Genomic DNA, 21756 nt, shown 5'->3' on the forward strand with positions numbered 1-21756 from the left:
ATCCCACAGAAAGGAGTGTGGGATAAAACTGACGAGAACAGCACTCGACTTTGCACAGAACTGGGAGGATTTATTCCACCCAGCTCTTTCAGTGACTTCCTAATCACCATCATAATCATCATCATCTTCAAGTTCACTCTAGGAATGACTCGCTGAGGAAGCAGAAACACCGCAGCACAGAAAATTAAGCATAATATATTTGGATTTGCCTTTAAGCAACTGACTTACTGTACATGTAAAGTAAACCGCTGGCTGGAGCTCTAATGCCTCTGACTGAAACGCTGTATTAACCTTATTTGGCCAAATTAAATTCTTGCGTGACAAATCAAAATGGAGAAATGTTTCCCTAACAGCAGCAAAGAAAATATTTTGATGAGGCCAAATGAACCAAATCCCTCTGACTGACACTAACCTCAGGTGAAGGTGACGACCCTCACGCAGTCACAACATTGGAAAGCAGAAGAAGACGTTTATGATTACACACAAAAATTATTCCAATAAGCAGACCCCAATTAGATGTAAACAACAAAAACGGTAATGATACGACCTGGGATTGTGTTTAAGTGCGGAATTCGAGGACAAACTGTCCCAAGGTATGCTGAAAGGCCAGAATTGGTAAAGTAAGAATTTGTGATTGGCATCTAGAAGTTATTCCCATAAAACAACTCGATAATGATTAGTGGCAGGTACATATTGCTTCCTTTTAAGAGGTCACACTGGGGGGCCACTGATCTAAACCCACCAAGTTGAGTTCTCTCTGGGGGCTTCTTTAGTTGTCTAATCATCACACATAAAGTCCTCAGCACTAATCAGTGAGCTGTTAGCGAACTCAAAGTAAAGTTTCTTCTTTGTGTTGAAATGAAACTAAACACGGACTACTGAAGATATCTTTTGGCCCTTTTCACCTGCGTGTTCACTCAACGCCGCTTTAAGACGTCTTATCGTTTGAATTTCAGGAGACTAGGCTTGAATGAAACGTGTATTTGACTGAGAGCACCAGAGAAACCGATTATCCTCCCTGTTAGCGCAGAGGAAATGCACATCTTAGGTTTTCACAGTTAATGTGTTCCACTGTTGCAGATGTGCTCGCTGGCTGTCATGGCCTACAAACGTAAAATGATTCTGAACTGTAGCTTCAGGACAAGATTTGGGATGCAGAACGTTTTAGAGATGACAGGAAAATAGAGAGGAGAGATCCCTGAAGCCCAGGCAGGACTCGGTGTTCCACAGCACTCGCAAGTCCAACCTTCTGTTCACACTCAACAGCTTTGTAGAGGTGCAGGCTTCACGCCTCCTCCCCGGAGGGACACCTGTTCGAAACGCGCACTTCCTGCAGCCCGGATGAATTTCTCATCTGTTTTCGTCAAATACACAAAGATGTTACGATCCATTCAAACATGTAATTGGAGCTCTGAAAGTTAAGACGTTATTGGTCAAGTGTCATGGCTGAAGGCTGTCACTTGTGTTTGCAGAGAGATTTCACAGGCCAGCATTAATCTTCCTTAGACACAACATTGGCTTTCACACCGGATGAACCCAGAAGTCAAGAGCATTTGTTAGTACAGACGGCAAAAAAAAGGTCTGCTGTCTGCCAGCAAATGTCAATCAGATATGAAATGGGTAGAATTCAGACAGATGAAAAAATACAGATACCTGCTGAAAGCTTTTCGCACATAAACTGAAGATTATGCGTGTTCTGTCTGTGATTCGAGGGGATACGAATGGGATGGGTCCCAGAGAGTTGACTGGGTGTTGATAGATACGTGTTTGAGAAGGTTGGTGTGGATACAGATCTTTGTGGTTTGACGCTGCAGCTCTTTTTTTTTAAAAAAAAAAAAAATATTAACAATGGATCAAATGACAGTAAGTGATGTGAAAGATGTCGCTTATAAAGACACACCCACACTGTGGTTTCCACTTTCAGATCAGTGTTTCAGTTCTACAGTCTGTAGCTTTATGCTGTGCACCAGATGCTGTTTCCAGTTCATTAGGTTTGATGTTGACAAGCCCACTCTAAGACTACCTGCCGAGCATCAAACTGCAGACAGATTAAATTAGCCGGTGAACATAGCAAAGCATTTAAAGAGCAAGACGGGAGAAGCTGGTGGAGACCAAAACTGAACTAAAAGAAGGATGAAAATTGTACTCACGTTCGCCAAGTTTGTGAATGTCAGTGTTGCTCTGCGGTCTGCTGGATGTGTAAATAAGCTGCTACTTGCTAATATGCTAATCATGATAATTGAAAATGTGATGATATGTCAGTGTCGTGCTCATAACTCCTTTCTGCTGCCCCCAGCTGGCCAAAAAAATTCTGTTTAATGACGCTGAAAGGTAAATCATGCTGACATGTTTGGCACAACAAATTTTTTAACGTCTGTTTTTTGTTTACAGCTTGTTGTGCTGCCCCTCAAGCGCCCAACAAAATCTATAACCCCAGCTTGTGGTACAATGTTCAGTACTTCCACTGCCATGACTAATAAAATCTTATGCAAACAAAAGATAAATCAAGCAATAAAATTATAGATACAAGTGCAAGTGAAATACATTGTAGATTTTCAAAATGATGAGGCTAATTTAAGGTCATTAATCTAAAATACGGAGTTTAGTGGATCAGGATAATCCATCGTATCAGACACACATCAGTTGTTCAGTGCTTTAAGATACTGAAAAATGTCCAGCATCTGCACTGTAACAATAAATGTTTATACTACATATTGATCTAAACCTAAAAACAATTCAAAATAGTCTGTGCTGATTTTTCTGCTGGGGATATATTCTGACCTCTATACATAATAGATATAAATATATAAATAACCATACAAACTGTATTTCACGTCCCTTTAATGACTGTTCTGTTCACTATCTAACAAGCAGATGGACTAATCAGAGCCCTGTTTATTGAGTCTTTGTGTTGATATTATCAGTTTCTTCCTTGTGCCAAGGAGATAACAGATATTGTGTCTTTATCTTTGTCTGCTTCCTTGGACTAGAAGCCCCAGCACGAGCATGAGGTGAGTGGGATCAGGTAGAGTCGAAGGACAGGATCGTGGTTAGCATGGCCCCCAGTGATCCCTATCAAGTATCAGTACTGCAAACACAAGGCTGGAACAGAGAGATGTGTCATCTTATCTCTTTTCTAACATTCATTTTTTTCTTGAATCAGAGAGAAAGTACTAAAAGACTAAAATAATTTAAAAAAACAGTCCAAGGATCTTGGAGTATACATGCCACTGGCCCAAGTATGAATAAATGGTGGCCACTTGTTATTTGGTTCCAGTAAAGGAACCAAATTTCATCCTCTTGCAATCTCCAACCGTCTGTCTGTTTTTTTCCTTGCTCTTATTAAAGAATTTCAAAATAATTTGATTTCTGTCAGCAGCGAGGGGAAGGGATTGCAGGGGAGCTACAAGTCTCAACCCAATTAGTGACCTCGTTCACTGAGCACATCTTGTCATTTTTTTCCTTCCTTCCTCTCCTCATCACACTTTCTATTCACTACCTCTGCGTCACATCCCTCCACCCTCTGCTCTAAAGCCCTTCTTTTCTTCTCCGCTGGACTTTCTATTCTCTCACTTCTCTGCCCTCTCCTGTTTCTCTCGTTTTCTCTCTTCGCACAAATGAGTCCATTTTGCCCGGGGGATGAGACCACGGCGGTTAAATCAGATTGGGGCGAGGTTATATTTGGACTGTGAGAGAGAGAGAGAGAGACAGAGAGACAGACAGAGACAGAGAGAGAGAGACAGACAGACACAGAGAGAGAGAGACAGAGAGAGACAGAGAGAGAGAGAGAGAGAGAGAGAGACAGAGAGAGAAAAAGAGAGAGAGAGAGAGAGAGAGAGAGAGAAGGATCAAACAGCTGCGTGATGACTGCATGGCCTATTTTCCATCAGCAAATTGGCTGGCAGTGGATTCCCAGGGCACAACGAGCTGGCAATATTGGTAATAATAGTTCAATAAAAATCTCAAACTCATTTGAAGCTGCGTCTCTAATTACCATTAACACACACTGATAATAATGCTGAGCCACGGTGATGATATTGCAGGGAAAAACTGGAGCTTGAACTGTGACCTGCCGGGCTTATCGATACAAACAAATATCTGAAAATAGACTTTAATTTATGTTTCAATCCACAAAAAAAAAATCTTAGACTGCAGTCTCAGATAAATATTACAGCAAAATATAATTAAGAGCCAAAATAAACACGTATGAGTGTAACAGTATTTTGGCATTAATTTGGAGGGGTGCCATCTTTGCAGGCTTGTTTACATACACTCCACACCTGACAGTTTCACTGCATTCCACATATACAGACGCAATCTCCGTTCCAGTTCATCCCAAAGGTGTTGGATGGGGTTGAGGTCAGGGCTCTGTGTGGGCCAGTCAAGTTCTTCCACACCAAACTCATCCAACCATGTCTTTATGGAGCTTTGCTTTGTGCACTGGGGCACAGTCATGCTGGAATAGAAAAGGGCCTTCAACAAACTGTTGCCACAAAGTTGGAAGCATAGCATTGTCCAAAATGTCTTGGTATGCTGAAGCATTAAGATTTCCCTTCACTGGAAGTCAGGGGCCGAGCCCCTGAAAAACAACCTCTGTGCGAATTGTCTATATGACGTACTTCATAGCAGACAGAAAATAAAAATATTCTTTGTTTTTGATGTTGTGATTTAGCCATTTCTATTTTCACATATTTGAAAAAGACTTTCGGTGTCACCTGGAAACAACATCACGTGCCAACTTTCACGATTCATACTTATGTAATGACATGAGGTAGATAGATAGATAGAGAGAGATGGATAGATGCTTTATTGATCCCGAGGGAAATTTAAGAAAGGTATGTGGATTCATTGAGACATTATGTGCGGATGCCACATGTTGCGGGGGGACCATGGTGGACTTATCAAAACCCGAAGACTGGAACCAGATTGAACAGTGGGTTTCGCTCTCTGGCAAATGTTTACCAAAACTCTGCCTTAAGTGTGAGCGTAAGTCTCCAGTCTGTGTCTAAGCAAGAGGGTACACATCTTTTTGAATGTTTAAATAATGCCAAAGATTTTGTTCGAATCAAACAAAAAAGCGCTCACATCCCATAAATCGCTCATGGCTGGGAGAAGATGAATAGAAATGAAGACTGTGGAGGTATGGCAGCATTAAAAATTTGTACAACACTCACTGAAAACAACTGGAGAGTAAGTGGACTCAAACACTGTGGTGCTCAATGCTTCATTAATCATTATTTCTGAAATATTTATGATTAGGAGAACCACAGAGAATTAACAGAAACGTTTGCAGGTCTAATTACCTTTTGGCCAAGCTGTTACAGAACTAGTTCAGTCATGTTTTTCCCACCTGAAAAATATCTCCAAAATTACATCTTTTATCACTTTTAATGATCTCCAAAGAGTTTTTCATGCTCATATCACGTCCCATCTGGATTATTGTAATGCTTTGGACAAAACATGATTTCCAGGCTTCAAAGCATCCAAAATGCAGCCACCAGACTTTTACAATCATGTCCGTATCTCTCCTGTTTTAGTTTTCTTCACTTTCTGCTCATCTGTTTCAAAACTGATTTTAATCTTAACTTTTTAAAGCCCTGCATGGTGTGGAGGTGAGTTACCTGGCTGAGCTTCTAAATGATTCCTCTCCATCTAGTAGCCTGAGATCCTCTGATAAGGCCCATGCTCCACAGTCAGGGCTGAAAACCAACAGTGGCAGGGCTTGTGCTGTCAGGAGTCCAACACTTTGGAGAAGCTTACCTGAGGAACTCAGGAACTCACACTTTTAAATCGCTGTGTCATCATTACAGCAGTGGTTGTAATCATCAGGTTTTTGAGTAAGTCCTCCACAATCAAAGAGCAAGAACTTCTCTCCGCAGCTGCCATCTCATCAGTAACACAGGGAGAATGGAGGACTGACTGATTTTTCCACCAACAGCTGCTTCAACAGATCAGATTTCATTGCACCAAGGATGACATCTTGTTGATACAGCTTTTAAGACTCTGTGTGTTTATCTCCTTTGAACAGCCACATCCAAAGTAGCTTATGAATTTAAAATCAACCGTACATTATGTATACAAGGAAGTTTCCAAGTAGGGTTACATTAGTGGGAATATGACTGATAACTTTGATTTTTATTACCTGCGACTGCCAGCATCAGTGGATTTTCTCTTTGGTGTTGGCACACGGTCGTAACAGTTTATGATGACAAAAATGTCCCATATCTGGCTTCTAATTGCCGCATAAAGGCTGATTTCAGTGGGTTTATGGATGGGTACCACAACAAGCACAGCTCTTAAAACAATTCCTAGGGAGAGCTGAATGTAAGGTCTAATATTGAAGAAGTATACAAAGAGGATTTTTCCTTTGACTGAACCTCAAAAGCGTGTTTATCCTCCACTTCTCTACGAGTTTTACTATCCTCGCCACAAAGGATTATTTCTCCTCATCCAGAAAACCACAACACCCACTGGGAAAACGGTGTTTCTTTTGATGCATACATTATCAACAGCTACCCAGCTTGAAAACAGATCCTGCTGAAGAAGCCGACTTTGATGAAATGACGCCGGAAACGACGTCAGTTGTCAAAACTGTTACCACAACAGACTCTTAGCTCAATATTGGGATGCCATACATTTCACCCAAGATTCAATTTTCTGCTTGGATCGCCGAGTGAGAAAGTAATCATGCGCACGTGTGTCATCATTTAGACAAGTTGTCATCCCAGAATTAGAATTTCAATATGGCAGCACACATCTGTCATCCCCAGATTAGACTTTCCATCTCTCAGGTTCCCATCCAGCAGTTGAACGAGGAGAAGCACATTATATAACTGACAAAGCTTTCAATCCCAGCTATTATTCTCTCCCTCCGATTGGCCATTTGTATTTATTATTTGTCAGAAACAATATTGCCAGTGATGCATAGTATAGAAATGTAAATGTTCGACAACATGTTCAACAGCCAGTAAAATAAGTTTGCACATTCAAGTCACACAGGGAAGAAGATTTATTCAGTTTGGAAACAGGAGCACACACTCATCAGCATCCATAATAGCACAGAATGAGTCCAAGATTGATTTTTCTTCTTCTTCTCTCTCAGATAAAACTCTAATATCAGTGCCTAACTGCAATCTCTATTTAAGAATAAATTACATGTTTCATGCTTGTAACTGAATGGTTCCTCAAACCACTATTACTCACCATCGGAGACAATTCAAATGATTGCCATTTATCTCCCAAATTTGCGCGTGGACTAACAGAGATCGTGGATCTCATCAGTGAAGAGTATGTGTGCATTCATGCATGTGCATGAATAATAATAAGCACCCTGCACAAAGTAATAGATGAGGGTTTCAGTGGTCGTCCAATGAGTATTGTGAGAAGGGTCACCGGCTGCACCTCTGCATAAGTAAGTCCATCATTTTCTTTATAACTGTGAATAAGCAATGTACTGGACTTACAATACATGAGTTATAAAGTCCTGGTGATAAATAATATTACAACATCAGGCCTGCTGCAGTGTAGGGTTTAGTTGTTCCCTTTTCACCTGCTTGGTAATTAATTACTGGGTTGAAGCCACCCATTCATTCTCTCACAAGTGAGCACAGAACTGAGGGTTGGGAAGAAAAGCACATGATGTGGTCACAAGGTAAGCTGATGAGGAATGTCGCAGCTGGGGGAAACAAACCCAAATGTCTCTGCCTACTCCACCATCTTGTTCATACATGATGAAAATTATTGGAATAAGTGTGGATGCTCTTTGTGTTGACCAAATGCTCCTGAAACATGTCGCTTTTAAGTGTTAACTTAAACTTAAAGTTAATTTAAATGAGATCAAGCTGGACATGTTGGTAACTATTGTTAGTCCCTGGATGTACAACAGGACCAGCTAGACTTTATCATTTATCCTATTGAAAAGTCCAGAAAAGTGAGAACATATGAGGCGGATGTATGTTACATGACTATTGAATTTTCCTTGGGATCAATAAAGTATCTATCTATCTATCTATCTATCTGACTATTAGCCCTCTATCAGATCTTATTTCATAGTAAGTCAGATCTGGAGTGGACTCATCAGAATGCCACTGAACCTGTTCTGACACTTTTTTGACCATTAGGGGGCAGAAGAACATGGACACCTGCATTTAAAATAAAGTCCTTCATTACAAGAACTCTAAGAAGCACATTTACTTTTACTTAAGTCACTTTTGGACATTTCAATTGTCTTTCCAACTCTACATGAATGGAGGAACGGAGCTGGCAAAATACATGCTGTGTTATTGACGTGAATATTACTGAACTGCATACATTTGATAAAGGGGAAAGGTGGACTGTTATTTATGGTCATGGTGTTCACTGCTGCGTCTCCAGAGTTGAAGGACAGGGTGGACATATTATATATTTCATGACCAAAACCAACAATGTGTTAGTCTGTCTCTCAGTGTGTTCAGTGCCATGCGTATTACTTCCTGAAGATGTCATGTTTTAAAAATGAGTCATGTTTAGGCCTTGGTACATTCATTGCAAAAATACTGAAGAATTTCATCTTTAAAATAAAGAAAAAAAAGCACAGCCAGCTTCTGGCATTCATTCATTTGGCTGCCCTGTTTTTCCCTGCCACATACTAAGTCTCCTGTCATTTCAGATGCAGCCACTCCCTCCTACCCTGCAGTAATCCCTTTTCTCCTCATTGTCATCACCTGCTTACCTGTCCTACATTTCCCACGCAGTGTGTATACCAGCTCATTTCCACCCTGTCTTTTCCAGGTTGGTTTCCAGCTTGTAACTTTCCATGGGCTGATGACTCTGTGCCTAACTGCTGTCTGGATAAGTCTGCCCAATCACCACCATGAAGCTGCCATTTGTGGTTTAAAATTTCTTGACAATTATTGATTGATTGATTGCCGTGGGAATTTGGTACAGATTTTCAAATTCAGGATGATCAGGTCAGGATTTCAACTGGTCCAGTTCTTGGTTTAAGACCAATCATCTGTGTGGCTTCAGTGGTCTTTTTTCTTGTTTGAAAGCCAGGCCTCTTGACCTCTGGACAAATGTACTGGATGATCCCTGCCATGGACTGGAATGGTGGACGGAGCTTCTGGGTGTGAAAGTCCAGCTGTATGGAGTCTTATGAGAAAACGAGCCAACTGCTCACTTTAATTATGACTTGAGTGAACAGTTTCCTCATGAGTTTTTTCAATGTAGCTTGATGTTCATTTAGTAAGTTGGATATGCTTAACGACCTGGATACCTTGTGATTCACAAATCACTAACTTGGCGTATCTTTGGTTTCTCAGTAAGGATGGAGGTGTGGGATTCCGTTTATTTCTGGCTTCAAGAAAACAAAATGGCTTTGACCAAACTCCATGCTTAAGAATGGAAGCCTATGAACCAATGAGTGACGTTATGGTGGAGCTACAGCCACCGTTTATTATGCAATCACATGGTCTGAGCACATGATGTTCCTCAGGGTTGAGCGTTTATGACACCTGGATCAAGTGTCGTCATTCGCGTTGCACATTTCAGCACATGATCTTGTTAATATAGCTTCTGGACAACGATGGTAGCTTTATAGCACAGAGTAAACGGCTCAGAACAGGCACAAATAACATTTAGTTAGATTTTGGCCTTCCTTCATTTGTTATAAATATATACACATAAATATATAGATAGATAAATCTAGAATAAGATCCATCCATCTCCTTCCTGAAACGCTCCGTTCAACATGAAGTTGTAATCGCGGCTGTCAGCGCTTTTATAGTGAGGCGGCGGGAGGCCACGCCCCCCACGTTCCCACCACTCACCAGGCAGAAGGTGATTAGCTCGTCGCGGCTGTCAGTCACGCCTCTCCGCCGTTGCTTCCTGTGTGAGCCGTTGGACTCGGTCTGTCTGCAGAGAGTCTCCGGTATGGGCAGCTGCCTTCCACTCCTCAACTTTCTAGCGGAGATTGTAGCCCTGTTACTCCACATTTGACACGATTTGTACCGCCTGGAAATGGATCTCTGAGCGGAATAAGCCGAAAGTGAGCCCGACGCGAGAGTTCATTCGACCGTTTCAATTCGTTTCTTGTTGTTCGAGTTGTTGAAGGAAGAGGGGAAAATGCCAGTTGCAACTCTTCTGCCTTTCACCGCGACCCCGAATAGGAAGTCCGCCAGCCCGACCTCTTTTAGGCTGACCGAGAAATTTATTTTGTTATTAGTGTTCAGCGCGTTTATAACCCTGTGTTTCGGGGCCATTTTCTTTCTACCGGACTCGTCCAAGCTGCTCAGCGGAGTTTTCTTTCATTCCTCCGCGGTGGAGACCAACACCGGCACCGGTCAGGACAGCAGCGACTCGGGTTCGGCTGGGAACGACGAGAGGGTCTTGGCCAAAATCAAGAAAGACCACGAAAAAGCTCTGTTAGAGGCCAAGGATACTCTACAAAAACGACCCGACGAGATCAAACAAGACATTTTAAATGACAAGGATAAAGTTGTAAAGGATAGTCAAGGTGGAAAGGATGGCAATAATTTACCTTTCGTTGAGTACCGTCGCCCGCCTGGGGCGACTGGACACGAACCCCTGGACCCCGAAACCAAGGCCAGACGGGCTAAAGTCAAAGAGGTAAGATCAGTTGAGTTCACGCAGTGTTCGTTATACGGAGAAAAGCACCACGCCAAATTCAGCTAGAAATATGGCATTTTAAGATTTTCCCTGTCGTAAGGCAGTTTGTATTCCTGGTAGAACATGACTCAACAGTTTGCACAATGCGTTTATACCCCTCCTACAATTCGGCGCAGATATAATACAACAAAAGACGTTTAAGTGAATAAAATGTGAACTTGTCGAAATGACCATTTGTTTTTAAGTCTTCTCGACCGATATACCGCGTGGAGAGCGGTGGCTATGAGAGTACTCCAAGTACGCTCTACAACTTGTAATTTTACTGAATCAGATCTGATTATAGTGGGTCATTTGTAGCCGAAATACGCAAAACATCTGATAGTGTTTCGCTGAAGATCTTGAGCCATGCTGTGAGATCTGAGTACACCTGCCGGTGAATTTGACACGTCGATTTAGCAGCTTTTTAAACGGGGTTTTGCCTGACGTTTTTCTGCCCACGAGATTCAACAGCAGTCAGTTCCTGTATAAAAGGAAAGGAAGCGTGTGAGATCCTCCGCCCCCTCTCCGGACTGAATATACCTGTCTGTCGAGTTTCATGTGTCGGGACAATACGGGGCTGGTCCCAGCTGTGGCCAGGGAGCAGCGGGAATCATGGATGTGTGGGGAGAAAACACAGCCTTGAGTCTCTCGAAGATCTTTACATATGACCTACATTCAAGTGTGCTCCACAGTTCGTAGCCTGAAGATGGAGATGGGCTATTTAAAGAGAACCTGTGCATTCATGCTTCTTTTCATAGGCTCGCTTATTAATATTAATTACAATTAATTTGAGTCATAATCTACCCTCATGTTTGTCACGGTGCTGCTGTATATTTCTTCTATCCTATAGCTTGTGTGTGTGTGCAGCAGGGTGAAAAACACCAACAGGTAGCATATCTGATATGGTGTTATGTCACTGCACTGTGCGTGTGTGTGTGTGGAGGGGACAATAATAAGCCCAGTGGTAAAGCCTCAGAGGCATCTTTAGGTGGCAGCCAGTGGTACGCATGCAGTCAGGCTGCTGCTGTTATCGGTGTCGTCTAGAAGCAGATGACTGCACTGTCTTTCATGCTACTTGTTGCTGAGGGGGGACTTGGTTTCCATTCACTCATTCAGGTGGTTGACCAACACAGAGGACCGGATCAGGGTTTGGTGTCGTGATTGAGCCCATGAGGCCAGAGCAGAGACATTCAGATGGACTGATGTTGGTCTTTCATTGGAAATAATTGGACAATGACTTATCTGGAAGTCCTTGTGTCCCAGAGCTGATATGGAGGAGGTGTGGATCTGACCTTTTGTGAACAATAGCCTCAGGGTTCATCTGTGGGACTGTCATCAATCAGGGGCAGAATAAAACATCGATACACTTGAGTGTTGTGATCTTGTGTTTTGCAATACTGTATTGACCTTCACAAAAAACTGTGACTTTTGAGTTAATAGTTTCCATGCAGAGATTTTTGGCTGTGGTTCGCTTTGTGTTGCGTTTAAGCTCCCGACAGCTAAAATTGTTTTAGTCGATCTTCAACTGTTTGGCTCTTCCACTCGTATGCAACAAACCCAACTGAGACAGGAAGAAGCCGAGCACATATGACTAGCGTAAACACAAGCCTATGAGGCCATACATCTCTCACACATTAACAGTATATTACAATGATATTGAATTGTATTGAATCATAACCCCTGTATTGTGATGTGTGTATTACTATCAAATTCTTGCCCATACACAACTTCATGGTCAACACAGAAAAAATGAAATATCCCAAAAACAGGTTATTAAATACTGAACGAAACCCTGTCAGCGTGCTGTAAACCGCACAAGCGTGCTGTTGAATGCATCACGTCCACAAGGGGCCCTTCTGTTCGCAAATTAGTTTGCAGATAGTGTGCATCCTCCCGTCGACCGACTGTCATCACATCGGCTATATCACAGATGTCTAATGTGTTTGTCATCACATCGATGGCGGAACAAACACACAACCCCAGGCGTGATCGCTGCAGCTGAAGTACAGCGAGTCTTTCCTCGCAGTCTAAATACGAACTCAGATTTGTGTTGATGTGTAACGTTTTGCTTTAGAGTCCCTTTCCCTTAATTTATAGCCCACGTTGAATCTTTAAAGCGCCTGACTGAGCCCCTAAATCCTTCATTTCCTCCCACCGCAGCCCTTTGTTTATATTTGGAAATTCATCTGTGAACTGTGTGACTTTGAAAACAACAACAACATCAGGGCACTCGGAGCAAAGTCAACATCCAGTAGCATTAGTCCTGTTGGGGGGAAAAAACAGTTTTGAACCTGTTTTTGTTTTGTTGTGGCAGCTATCTGTGTTTATAAAGCACACATATTGTTTTGCTCGGGGCTATTTTCTAAAACGGATGAATATCGACTTCATTTAAATCTGAAATAAAGTAGCAACCGTGCTAAGGGCATCGAACTGTGGCTCACGTGTTGCGCCATTACATTTTAGCCTTCAACAGCCGGTGACCTGTACCTGACTTCAGCACTAAACTCATAAAGTGATCCTGATAGTGCTTTAAACAGTAACATAAACACATTTTCTGAGATTACATCAGAATTGGGCAACCAAGGTGAAACAGGAGGGTCTGAGCTGCAGTTTTCTTTTAAAACAAAATTCAGCCTTGTTGAATTTCTACAGGAGGGAACACGTTCACTGGGAGGTTAGTTTAGATGGTATCCCATACTGGTGTGCACTGCTATGAGATATCACATTTCATTGAAAAACTGACCATTTCTTGTTTCAGCTATAACCAGGGCTTGCTGCAAAGAGCATCAAGCATCAGGCTATTATATACACTATGTAGTGTACAAAAGTATCCAGACACACCTCTTTATGGGGCTGTTTTTGGCTTCACAGAAGAGTGGAAGCTGTTGTAGCTGCAAAGCTGTCTGTGTGTTTAGAATATGATGTCATTAACGTCCCTGTTGGTGTGATAGTCAGGTGTCCCAATACGTTTGTCCATAAGTGTATATAAAATATTTGGTGCCAGCGGTTGGCACTTTCTGACCCTGTCTTTATTCCTGTGAGGCTACAGCTTTTCACAGAGAGGACAGAAAGACTGCCTGTCTGTGTATATACACCTCCATCTCTGTTTGGTCAAACAGTGCAGTGTGTTCTGACAGGAAAACAGAGGCAGAAGTCTGCCAAAACCTCAAACCTAATGAAGCAACTCATGAGCACATTGAAAAACTAGTGCCTCACTTTGCAAGAAAAAGACAAACAAAAGCATACAGTGCCTCAGACATGATGTGCTTATGGACAAGTCAGACAGAGCACACATTATTTTTATTTGTTTGAGGAAATCATTGAGCGCACTAAAGTCATGACGGTGTACCTTTTAGTCGTGATCAAATCTAACATAAATATCTTCCCAAGCAAACCACATCATCCTGGCAGTGACGGATTTTCGATATGATGTGTTTAAGTAAATGTTAGCCTTGTCAGATACGATTGTTCCCTGAACATTCAACAGATCCGGCCGTTCCTGGGTTTATAATAAAGGAGATGCAATTGTAATAACTCAACAAGAAAAACTGGAGTGGCTTTGACATGTTGGTTTGAAATACTGGCTCAACAGTGTGTTGCCTTTTATGACTTAACAGCACTTTGGAGAAATGTCAGCTGCCGTGATGTTTCATTTGCCTTTCTCCCTTGTAGTTGTGGTTGTGAACGAGCAGAGGTGGTGAAATGCATGAGACCTACAGCTCCATCCTGCTTTGGCAGCACATAATTGGATATGCTGATCTCGTACATTTTAGGTATTGGGCTGACACTTGTCTCCTGGAAACATCACTAAGCATGACATCCTCCATTGCCTGCCACCAAAGCAAGAGTGTCAAAGTCAAAACACCCAGACGAAACCAGAAAAAAACCCAACTTTCTGCTTGTTTAGGGCCATCCAAAAGATTCTACATGTATTTTCATTAGGATTTTATGCATTTGGGCTGCAGTCATTTCTTGGTAAAATACAGCAACTTTCCAGTAAATCTTAGTCGCTGCAGTAATTATACTTCTAACTGCAGTAGAAGTTCCTCTTGTAGTTTAAAGTGCAACTAAAGATAATTTTCTTGATCTTTATTTGTGAATTCACCATTTGGTTCAGCAGCTGACACAAGAGGCCACACTGACGTCTCCAGATCGATTCATCTTTAATTTAACTATTAACTCAGTTCACAGTCACAAGCAGGAAGGAAAAGCGTGGAACCAAAGAAGGAGTTTCGCTTGAAAAATACATTCAAAAGTGAACTCACTGATTGTCAAAATTGTCCTATTGTTTCAGTTCTGGGTGGATTTTGTCATCTTTTCTCCAGGATTTCAAGTCATTTGGGCTTCATTGTTTCCTCAAAAACAATACTCACCCAGTCCCTCCTGACGAAGCAGCAGCTGTGAATGATGATCGTACTTGTAGGAATTGAATTAGGTTTAGCACTTGTAGTAGCAACCTTTAAAGAAGTCATAAAAGTAGAATTGAGAAAGTCTCAGTTGTTAGTGGTAGCATCAGAAAAATGGGCCAACAAGAACAGCAGCAACACTAATAGATAAAGTAATAGTTTATTGATTCCTTAGCAACACTGTTTGATTTCCATCTCAGCGTCTGAATAATCTAACAATGTCGCTGAAAATGCTGCTCTTGCTTTGCAGAGCTCCTGAGTATACCAGGACCAAAATAGCATTTGGTTAACTTGTGCATAATAATTAATTAAAGGACAAATGGGCTGACATAATTTGCAGTCATAAGTGCTGTGACGAGGCAAATTATTCACCTTATTCTTATTCGGATCTTTTAAGCCATATTTAGACGGTGATGCATCTGACAGATTGAGGTTTTTAAGCTTCCCTGCAGACTTTTTTTTTATTTTTGAAATTTTCTGCACTTCCTGTTGAGTAAAGCCAATAACTGTGTTGATCAAACACAGCCGAACACCCTCTTACACGCTTCCCTTGACCTCGTGTTGGCCTGGTGTTATCTAAACGAGGCTTCCTGCATTATTTGAGGCTAAAGTTCTTCTTGCTCTGCCTCACTGCCATCTGATCCAGTTGTCCAGGGATGTGTCCTCTGGTTGTTGTGGTCTCAGTGGGTGAGTGCTGTGTTTGTGATGGGCAGAGGACAGGCTGCAGGGGCCCCTCTGTTAAGGATAAATGGCTTGTTGTCAGCGGCCATCACAATCCTACAATCAGCTTAATCTGTTTGTCTGCTCGAAATCAAAGGCTCTCTGGAGAACCTCTTCCCGCCTGCAGTCCGGCCTTTCACTCACCGTCACGGAGGCTTTGGAGGCGAGAGCAGCAGGGGGGTAAGAATGGAAACGTAGGCTGATAAACAGAGAGAAAATCGAGGTAGATGGTGCAGCTGGTGCTGCATGCTGGAACACCTGCAGTACCTGGCTGGTACAATAAACTACTTGTGGTTGTGACATGTTTCCTACCAGCTCGGAGTGGATTACACTGTGGGATCCTTCATGGCCCCCTGGGGTTTTATGACATGTTGAGCAATGTCTTCCCATCGGAGAAGTTCATGAATTGGACATCGTTGGATATTAGTTTGTCAAACACACTCTTGTTGCATTAAAAAATCCTCTCCCACGCGTTCTCGTGTTCTCCCCCTGGTCTGATGATTGATGATGATTAAACCCTTGACTACGGTTGGTCTGAACGGGTTAAGTTGTATCCACGACCCTGCAGGTTGGACACTGGCTGACTCTTTTCTCATCTCAATTTAACCATATTCATTTTAAAAGTTCATTTAACCTCCTCCGTAAGGGAGAAAGAGAGTAAAAAGGGAAACAGAACGTACATGAGTGATGAACGAGAATGCATGTGGTTGAGAATGAAACTGAACTTCCTTTGGTAATTATGTCATATAATTCTGTGTAATTGTCGGAGCGTACTCAGGGAATTACCGTTTGTCAATAGCGACAAGCTGGAGAGCGATGAATCTGTCACACTTCCTGTATGAAGGAGCCGGATTCCAGCCTGACTGGTGTGGAAACTCTTTAAACTTTTAATCTACTGAGAAAAACGTCATTAACAAACCATGAGGGAAGAGCATGTTTGTATTTTGGTGTTGGTTATGGGACGTGGTGAAGTTTCATATCACACTCGCACAGGAGACTCCCGCCAGCCGACGCTGAAATGTGCCTCCTGCGTCTTCATTTTTAAAGCACATATCTTGGCTTCCCAAACTGTAATTCTCATGCTCTGTTTTTGAAAATGACACACTTTATCCTCTCTGTTCCCTGCCCATCGGTGTCCTCACAATCTGCACCTGAAGGGTGTCCAGTTACTGTTCTGCAAGAAAACTGTGGGAAATACTGACCTTATTACTGTAGGCGGCTCAGGCATCAGCCAGAGGCCAGAGTCACATTAAATACTGATGCTTTGTCAGCGTCAATATGAAATTTAGTGCTTTATTTACCGGGTTGCAGCAGCCTCCCGGATTTAGTTCAACAACATTTCCTGGATCTGTGTTACCTTAATGTGAAATGATCCCACTGATTCTCACAGGCAGAGTTTACATTTGGAAAAAGTGCAGTGACAGTATCTGGATAATGTGGATTTACACAGACAGTCGGCACACCGGGGACGCCCTGGATCCCTCTGTCTTCATGTCTGGACTTTTTAATACAATGACAGACTTGTTGCTAATTAATACACACAGGCTCACCTTTTCTGCTCGGAGCAATCGCTGCTGTACCACCCGACTCTTCATCCTGTGTGTGTGTGTGTGTGTGTGTGTTATTTGTTGTTTTATTAAGCAGATCAGATGCAAATGGGTGTTTGACTCTGCGTAAGGACAGTGTGTTGTACAGTATTTACTCATTTCAGCTCACTATCTTAAAGGACAATCACTTAACTTCCTGTCAGCTCCTCTTCCGTGAAATACGCACACACACTCACACAGAGGAAACTGCAAGCAGTGGCTTGTACACACACGCACACGCACACGCATGCACACACACGTCTTGCTGTTCAGAGAGCTGTGGGTTACAGGCTGGTTGTAAAGATTTCTCCTCGCTGTCCAAAGCCGACTGATCTCTCTCTCCTTCCATCTCTGCGCGCCTGTCATTTTCTTCCCCACTTTTATTTTTTTCCTCTCCTCCCACTTTACTTCCCTCACTGTTTCTCTTCTTCTTTTTTTTTCTTTCTTTCTCTGCTGTCTTCAAGATACACTTCAGTTGTTTTTGCCTGCACTTCCTTCTCGACTGTCTTTGTTTCTGCGTGTGCACGTGTGGGTGCGTCTTTGCAGGCGTGCACATGTTTCGCCAAAAAGAAAGCGAAGCAAAAGAAGCCATTTTGCTGCTTCACCAACCTTTAGAGCCTGAAATCAAGTCCTCTGTGTCTTTCTCAGGCTAACTTGGCAGGCTAGAAGTGCTATTTCTGTATCGACCGTTTGACCATTTAATTGCCTCTGGTTCCCTGGTCCTACTTCGACAGGAGACAAGACTTTGTGTGTGTGTGTGTGTGTGTGTGTGTGTGTCTGTCAGATAGAGTTACTGCTGCCCCCCCACCCCCCAGGTGCTTTCTTTAATTGTCTAATGGCTGTAATAGCTGTAGCTCACAACCAGTGCGATTGCCTCCTGTGTGTATGTACATTAATATGCTTGTGTGTGCTGATGCAGACAGAAAACTCCTCTCAGTCATCTGGCAACGGAAACCCCGTTCATTTCCAATTCTAATTTTAGTAAAGATGTAGAAAAGTCATCAATAGCTGCGTTTACTTGGAAGCTTTTGAATATGGGCCCATGAAGTGAGCGCTTTGATCAAAACAAACTGGGCCGTTTGGAACAAAATTGAACCCATAATTTTTTTTTTCTTGTAATAATTTGATCAAAGAAGGAAAATGCGTCATGTAAACGGCCCTCTGATTGCTCCCTAATTTTGGAATATCTGTACGGGGGCTATAGACCGAGTGTGTCTGCCTGTTTGAGTTCCATCAAAATGCGTCACGTCTGTTCTCGTAGAGACATCGCGTTTAACCCCTCTGATGAGGAAAGTTAGACCGACATCCCGTTTCCTTCTTTTCTAAACTAACGTAAATCACAAAGGACAAAGCTGCTGCTGCACAGTTCAGCTAGATTTTAAAACGGCTTTGGTTTTCTTCTGCGGAATGACTGTAACAGCTGTGAGATCTCATATGATGACGCCACAATTCGAGTTCATTCACGGAGGAAACTTTCACAGCGAACATTTGCTTAAAGCAGTGACTGTAAATGCCTGTGGTTGATGTTATGAACTGTAAATCACTCAGCGAGAGGTTACTGTAATTCACTGGGATGTCCACCGTCTTCCCTTGAAAGACGAATCGCGCTGTACCTTTAGCCCAAGGCCAGGAGAAAAAAAAAAATCCAAGTAATGAATATTGTGATGGGATAATAAAGTCTCTGTAAATATATAGTCCTGGTGGATAGCCCGCGAGGCTTTAGATATTTTAAATCCATATATTAATATTGATTGTTACAGCACGGCTCTTAGAAATTCAGTGAGGATTGATTGTTCCGGCGTTGGGGTTTTGGGAGCGTATAGTAGGCTGTGCTGGTGGAGGGTGAGGATGTATGTGCTCATTTCCAGGTCTTACCCTCGTTGCCCTGTAGCTCTGAGATGTCTCTGGGAGGGAATAAAGACTCCAGGGTGACTGATGGGGTCATTTTGCATATATACATATATACATATATATGTGTGTGTGTATGTGTCTTATAGCCTTTGTACAGCCCAGCCACAGCCAGGGGCAAGCCCCAGCATCCCACACACCACAGGCCTGGATGAGGAGATGGTGATACATTAAGTATCATTGCCTTGTAAGCCATATCCATCTCAGAGGTACATCCGATGCTTTACCGCTGTTACTGTATCTACTCTCCCAGCTTTGTTCCTGCTCATGCATAATCATTGAGCGTTCGTTTGGAAAAGCTCGGAGCAAAATAAGTTAGATGGATCGTTATTGCTGTTACCTCGGCTCTGCGCTTTAGGTCAAGGCAGGAGCGAGCCTTAAAGTGTGGATGGGAAACTGTTCAAGCAAATGCATACACATTATACCAACTGAAAGACACGCACATACCGCCTCCAGCGTCACAGCCATGATGGTCACAGAGATGGAAAGTTATGGAAGGGTCTATATGTACCACCAGCCCTGTGCTGGTACTGTACTTTACGTCTAATGAGTACCAAAGGTTTGCTGGTTGAAGTGGAAAAGCCCCTCGGGGATTTGTGAAGCACTTTGCGGAAACAAAGTCTGGTTTTTATTCATTTTTTAAAAAATTCATTTTCATTCATTTTTTAAAGACATTATAGTGGGTAGGCAAACTACCAGAAAATACTGCATTTAAGATGAGGTAATCCTTTATTGATCCCCAAAAGGGAAATTTGATTTTAAACCACATATCATAGAGACAAATATAATACAGACACATGGGATTTTTTTTTCGTTGCAGTGGGAGTTTTGAGTTGTCCAAAACTGTGACCGAATTGTGTTTCCTCTTCAGTGACAACGCCAGGACATCAGCAGGTTAAGTGCATTTTTGCCTGGAGCTTAATTTGTGTGTTGTGATGCATGAAGGCGCCAGGTGATGCAGTCTTAAAATCTGAAGACTTAATGTTTTTAAGTGCTCAGAGTGAGTCTGTGAACTGAAAATGCTGTCATGTGTTATGAGGTTGTGTTGTCCGGAGTCGTGGGTTGTGCCCGTGGAGTCAGCTGAAGGAAGTCAAACCGCCAGCCGTCTGATGTTGGTGCCATGCACACATCCACACATCATCGTTTGAACCACCTCGGTTTGGTGCATCAGTCCACTCGGTCCGCAGTCACAGCTTGTTTTCAAGCTTCCAGTGAGCTCGTAGCTCGGCCATCAACCGCGGCCAACGAGCAGACATGCACCTTAACCATAGAACAAGCCCAAAGAGAGAGACGCACACAAGTGCTGCTATCCAAACATAACAAAGTCTGAAATAGATTTACAGCAGAATTTGTCTCGTGGCGTGTCGCCTTGTGGTTCCCTCCACCCTCAGACCTCCTGTACGTACAGGCTGACATTTCAGCTAAAGGTGAGCTGTGGACCTTTGCTTTTCTTCACTGAATCCTATCAATACACCACAGGTTTGGTGTGCAGCTGGAAATGGACCTGCTTTTCTGTGTGTGTGTGTGTGTGTGTGTTTGTGTGTGTGTGTGTTTTCTTCTCCCTGCTGTGGGCAGCTGCTTATTGACAGATTCCAGTAGCTCTACAAATGTGACCATGTTTTATTTGGTGCAGCGGAGAGTTTTGAGTGCCCTCTGATTTGTTGTCTGTCCGTTTCCCTCACACTTGCTTTCTTTCTCTTTCACTTACCTTCTCCCCCCTCACATAAGAGTCAGATATACTGCAGATTTGTCTCACTGCACCTTAGTCCATAGATTAGAATCATCCAATCATTCCCACAGCTTTTTTTAGGCTCTTGCTGTAAATTCCTGTAGTGTCTACAGATTTAATTTACTTCAACTTAAAATATTATTTTCATTTGCAAGAGGCTGCTGCTTGAGACTTGTCTTTATTTCAGTTTTGTGAATTTGACACTTTTTTGGTGAGAAGCCTCCCTGTTTGCTGTTAAAGAAAACTTTTTCTCCATCTGTCATGCATTAAAACACCGGAGGCCGTAATCCTTTCTCCCCCAAGGTTTTTTATTGTGAAACATCTGCAGGAAGCGTCTCATAAACAGCAAGGTGAGAATCAGGAAAAGTACAACTAAAGTCAATGAATTAGTGAGTGAGAACAGTATTTATAGTTTAGTGTTGAGTTGACTATGTTGGGGATAATTTAGATTGTATTAAATTTATCATTATTGTAGGATGGATGATTAGTTCAACCCAGCCATTATTTGAATATGCCGAGCAGGTCCTTGGGGTTCGGGTTCAGATGAGGCGTGAGCTTTTTGGATCTATAGTAGGACTGCCGGATTGTTAGCATTCCTCCTGCTGCAGACAGTGATGTATGCCGAGCAGACCGGCCTCTCAGCCTCACGGGACTCCGAGGTGAACAAACGCATGTAAAATCTATGGGTCGGCGTCGACATTAATGACCGCGTGTTTGTCGCAGTCGTTGGGTTAGCGAGACCAGGAGGTGCAATTTGTCTTGT

General features: G+C 42.6%; 1 protein-coding gene across 1 annotated transcript in view; it reads left to right on the forward strand.

The window, feature by feature from the left end:
• The first annotated feature begins 9848 nt into the window (after positions 1-9848).
• The window catches only part of man1a1 (mannosidase, alpha, class 1A, member 1), a 105263-nt gene continuing 93355 nt past the window's right edge, over positions 9849-21756 (forward strand). Inside the window, exon 1 of the mRNA XM_046374062.1 lies at positions 9849-10605. Within this exon, the coding sequence (XP_046230018.1) occupies positions 10102-10605 (504 nt within the window). The 5' untranslated portion in view covers positions 9849-10101. The remainder of the gene's footprint in view (positions 10606-21756) is intronic.

This window comes from Scatophagus argus, chromosome 19 (genome assembly GCF_020382885.2).
Source record: "Scatophagus argus isolate fScaArg1 chromosome 19, fScaArg1.pri, whole genome shotgun sequence".
In the NCBI taxonomy this organism is placed as follows: Eukaryota; Metazoa; Chordata; class Actinopteri; family Scatophagidae; genus Scatophagus; species Scatophagus argus.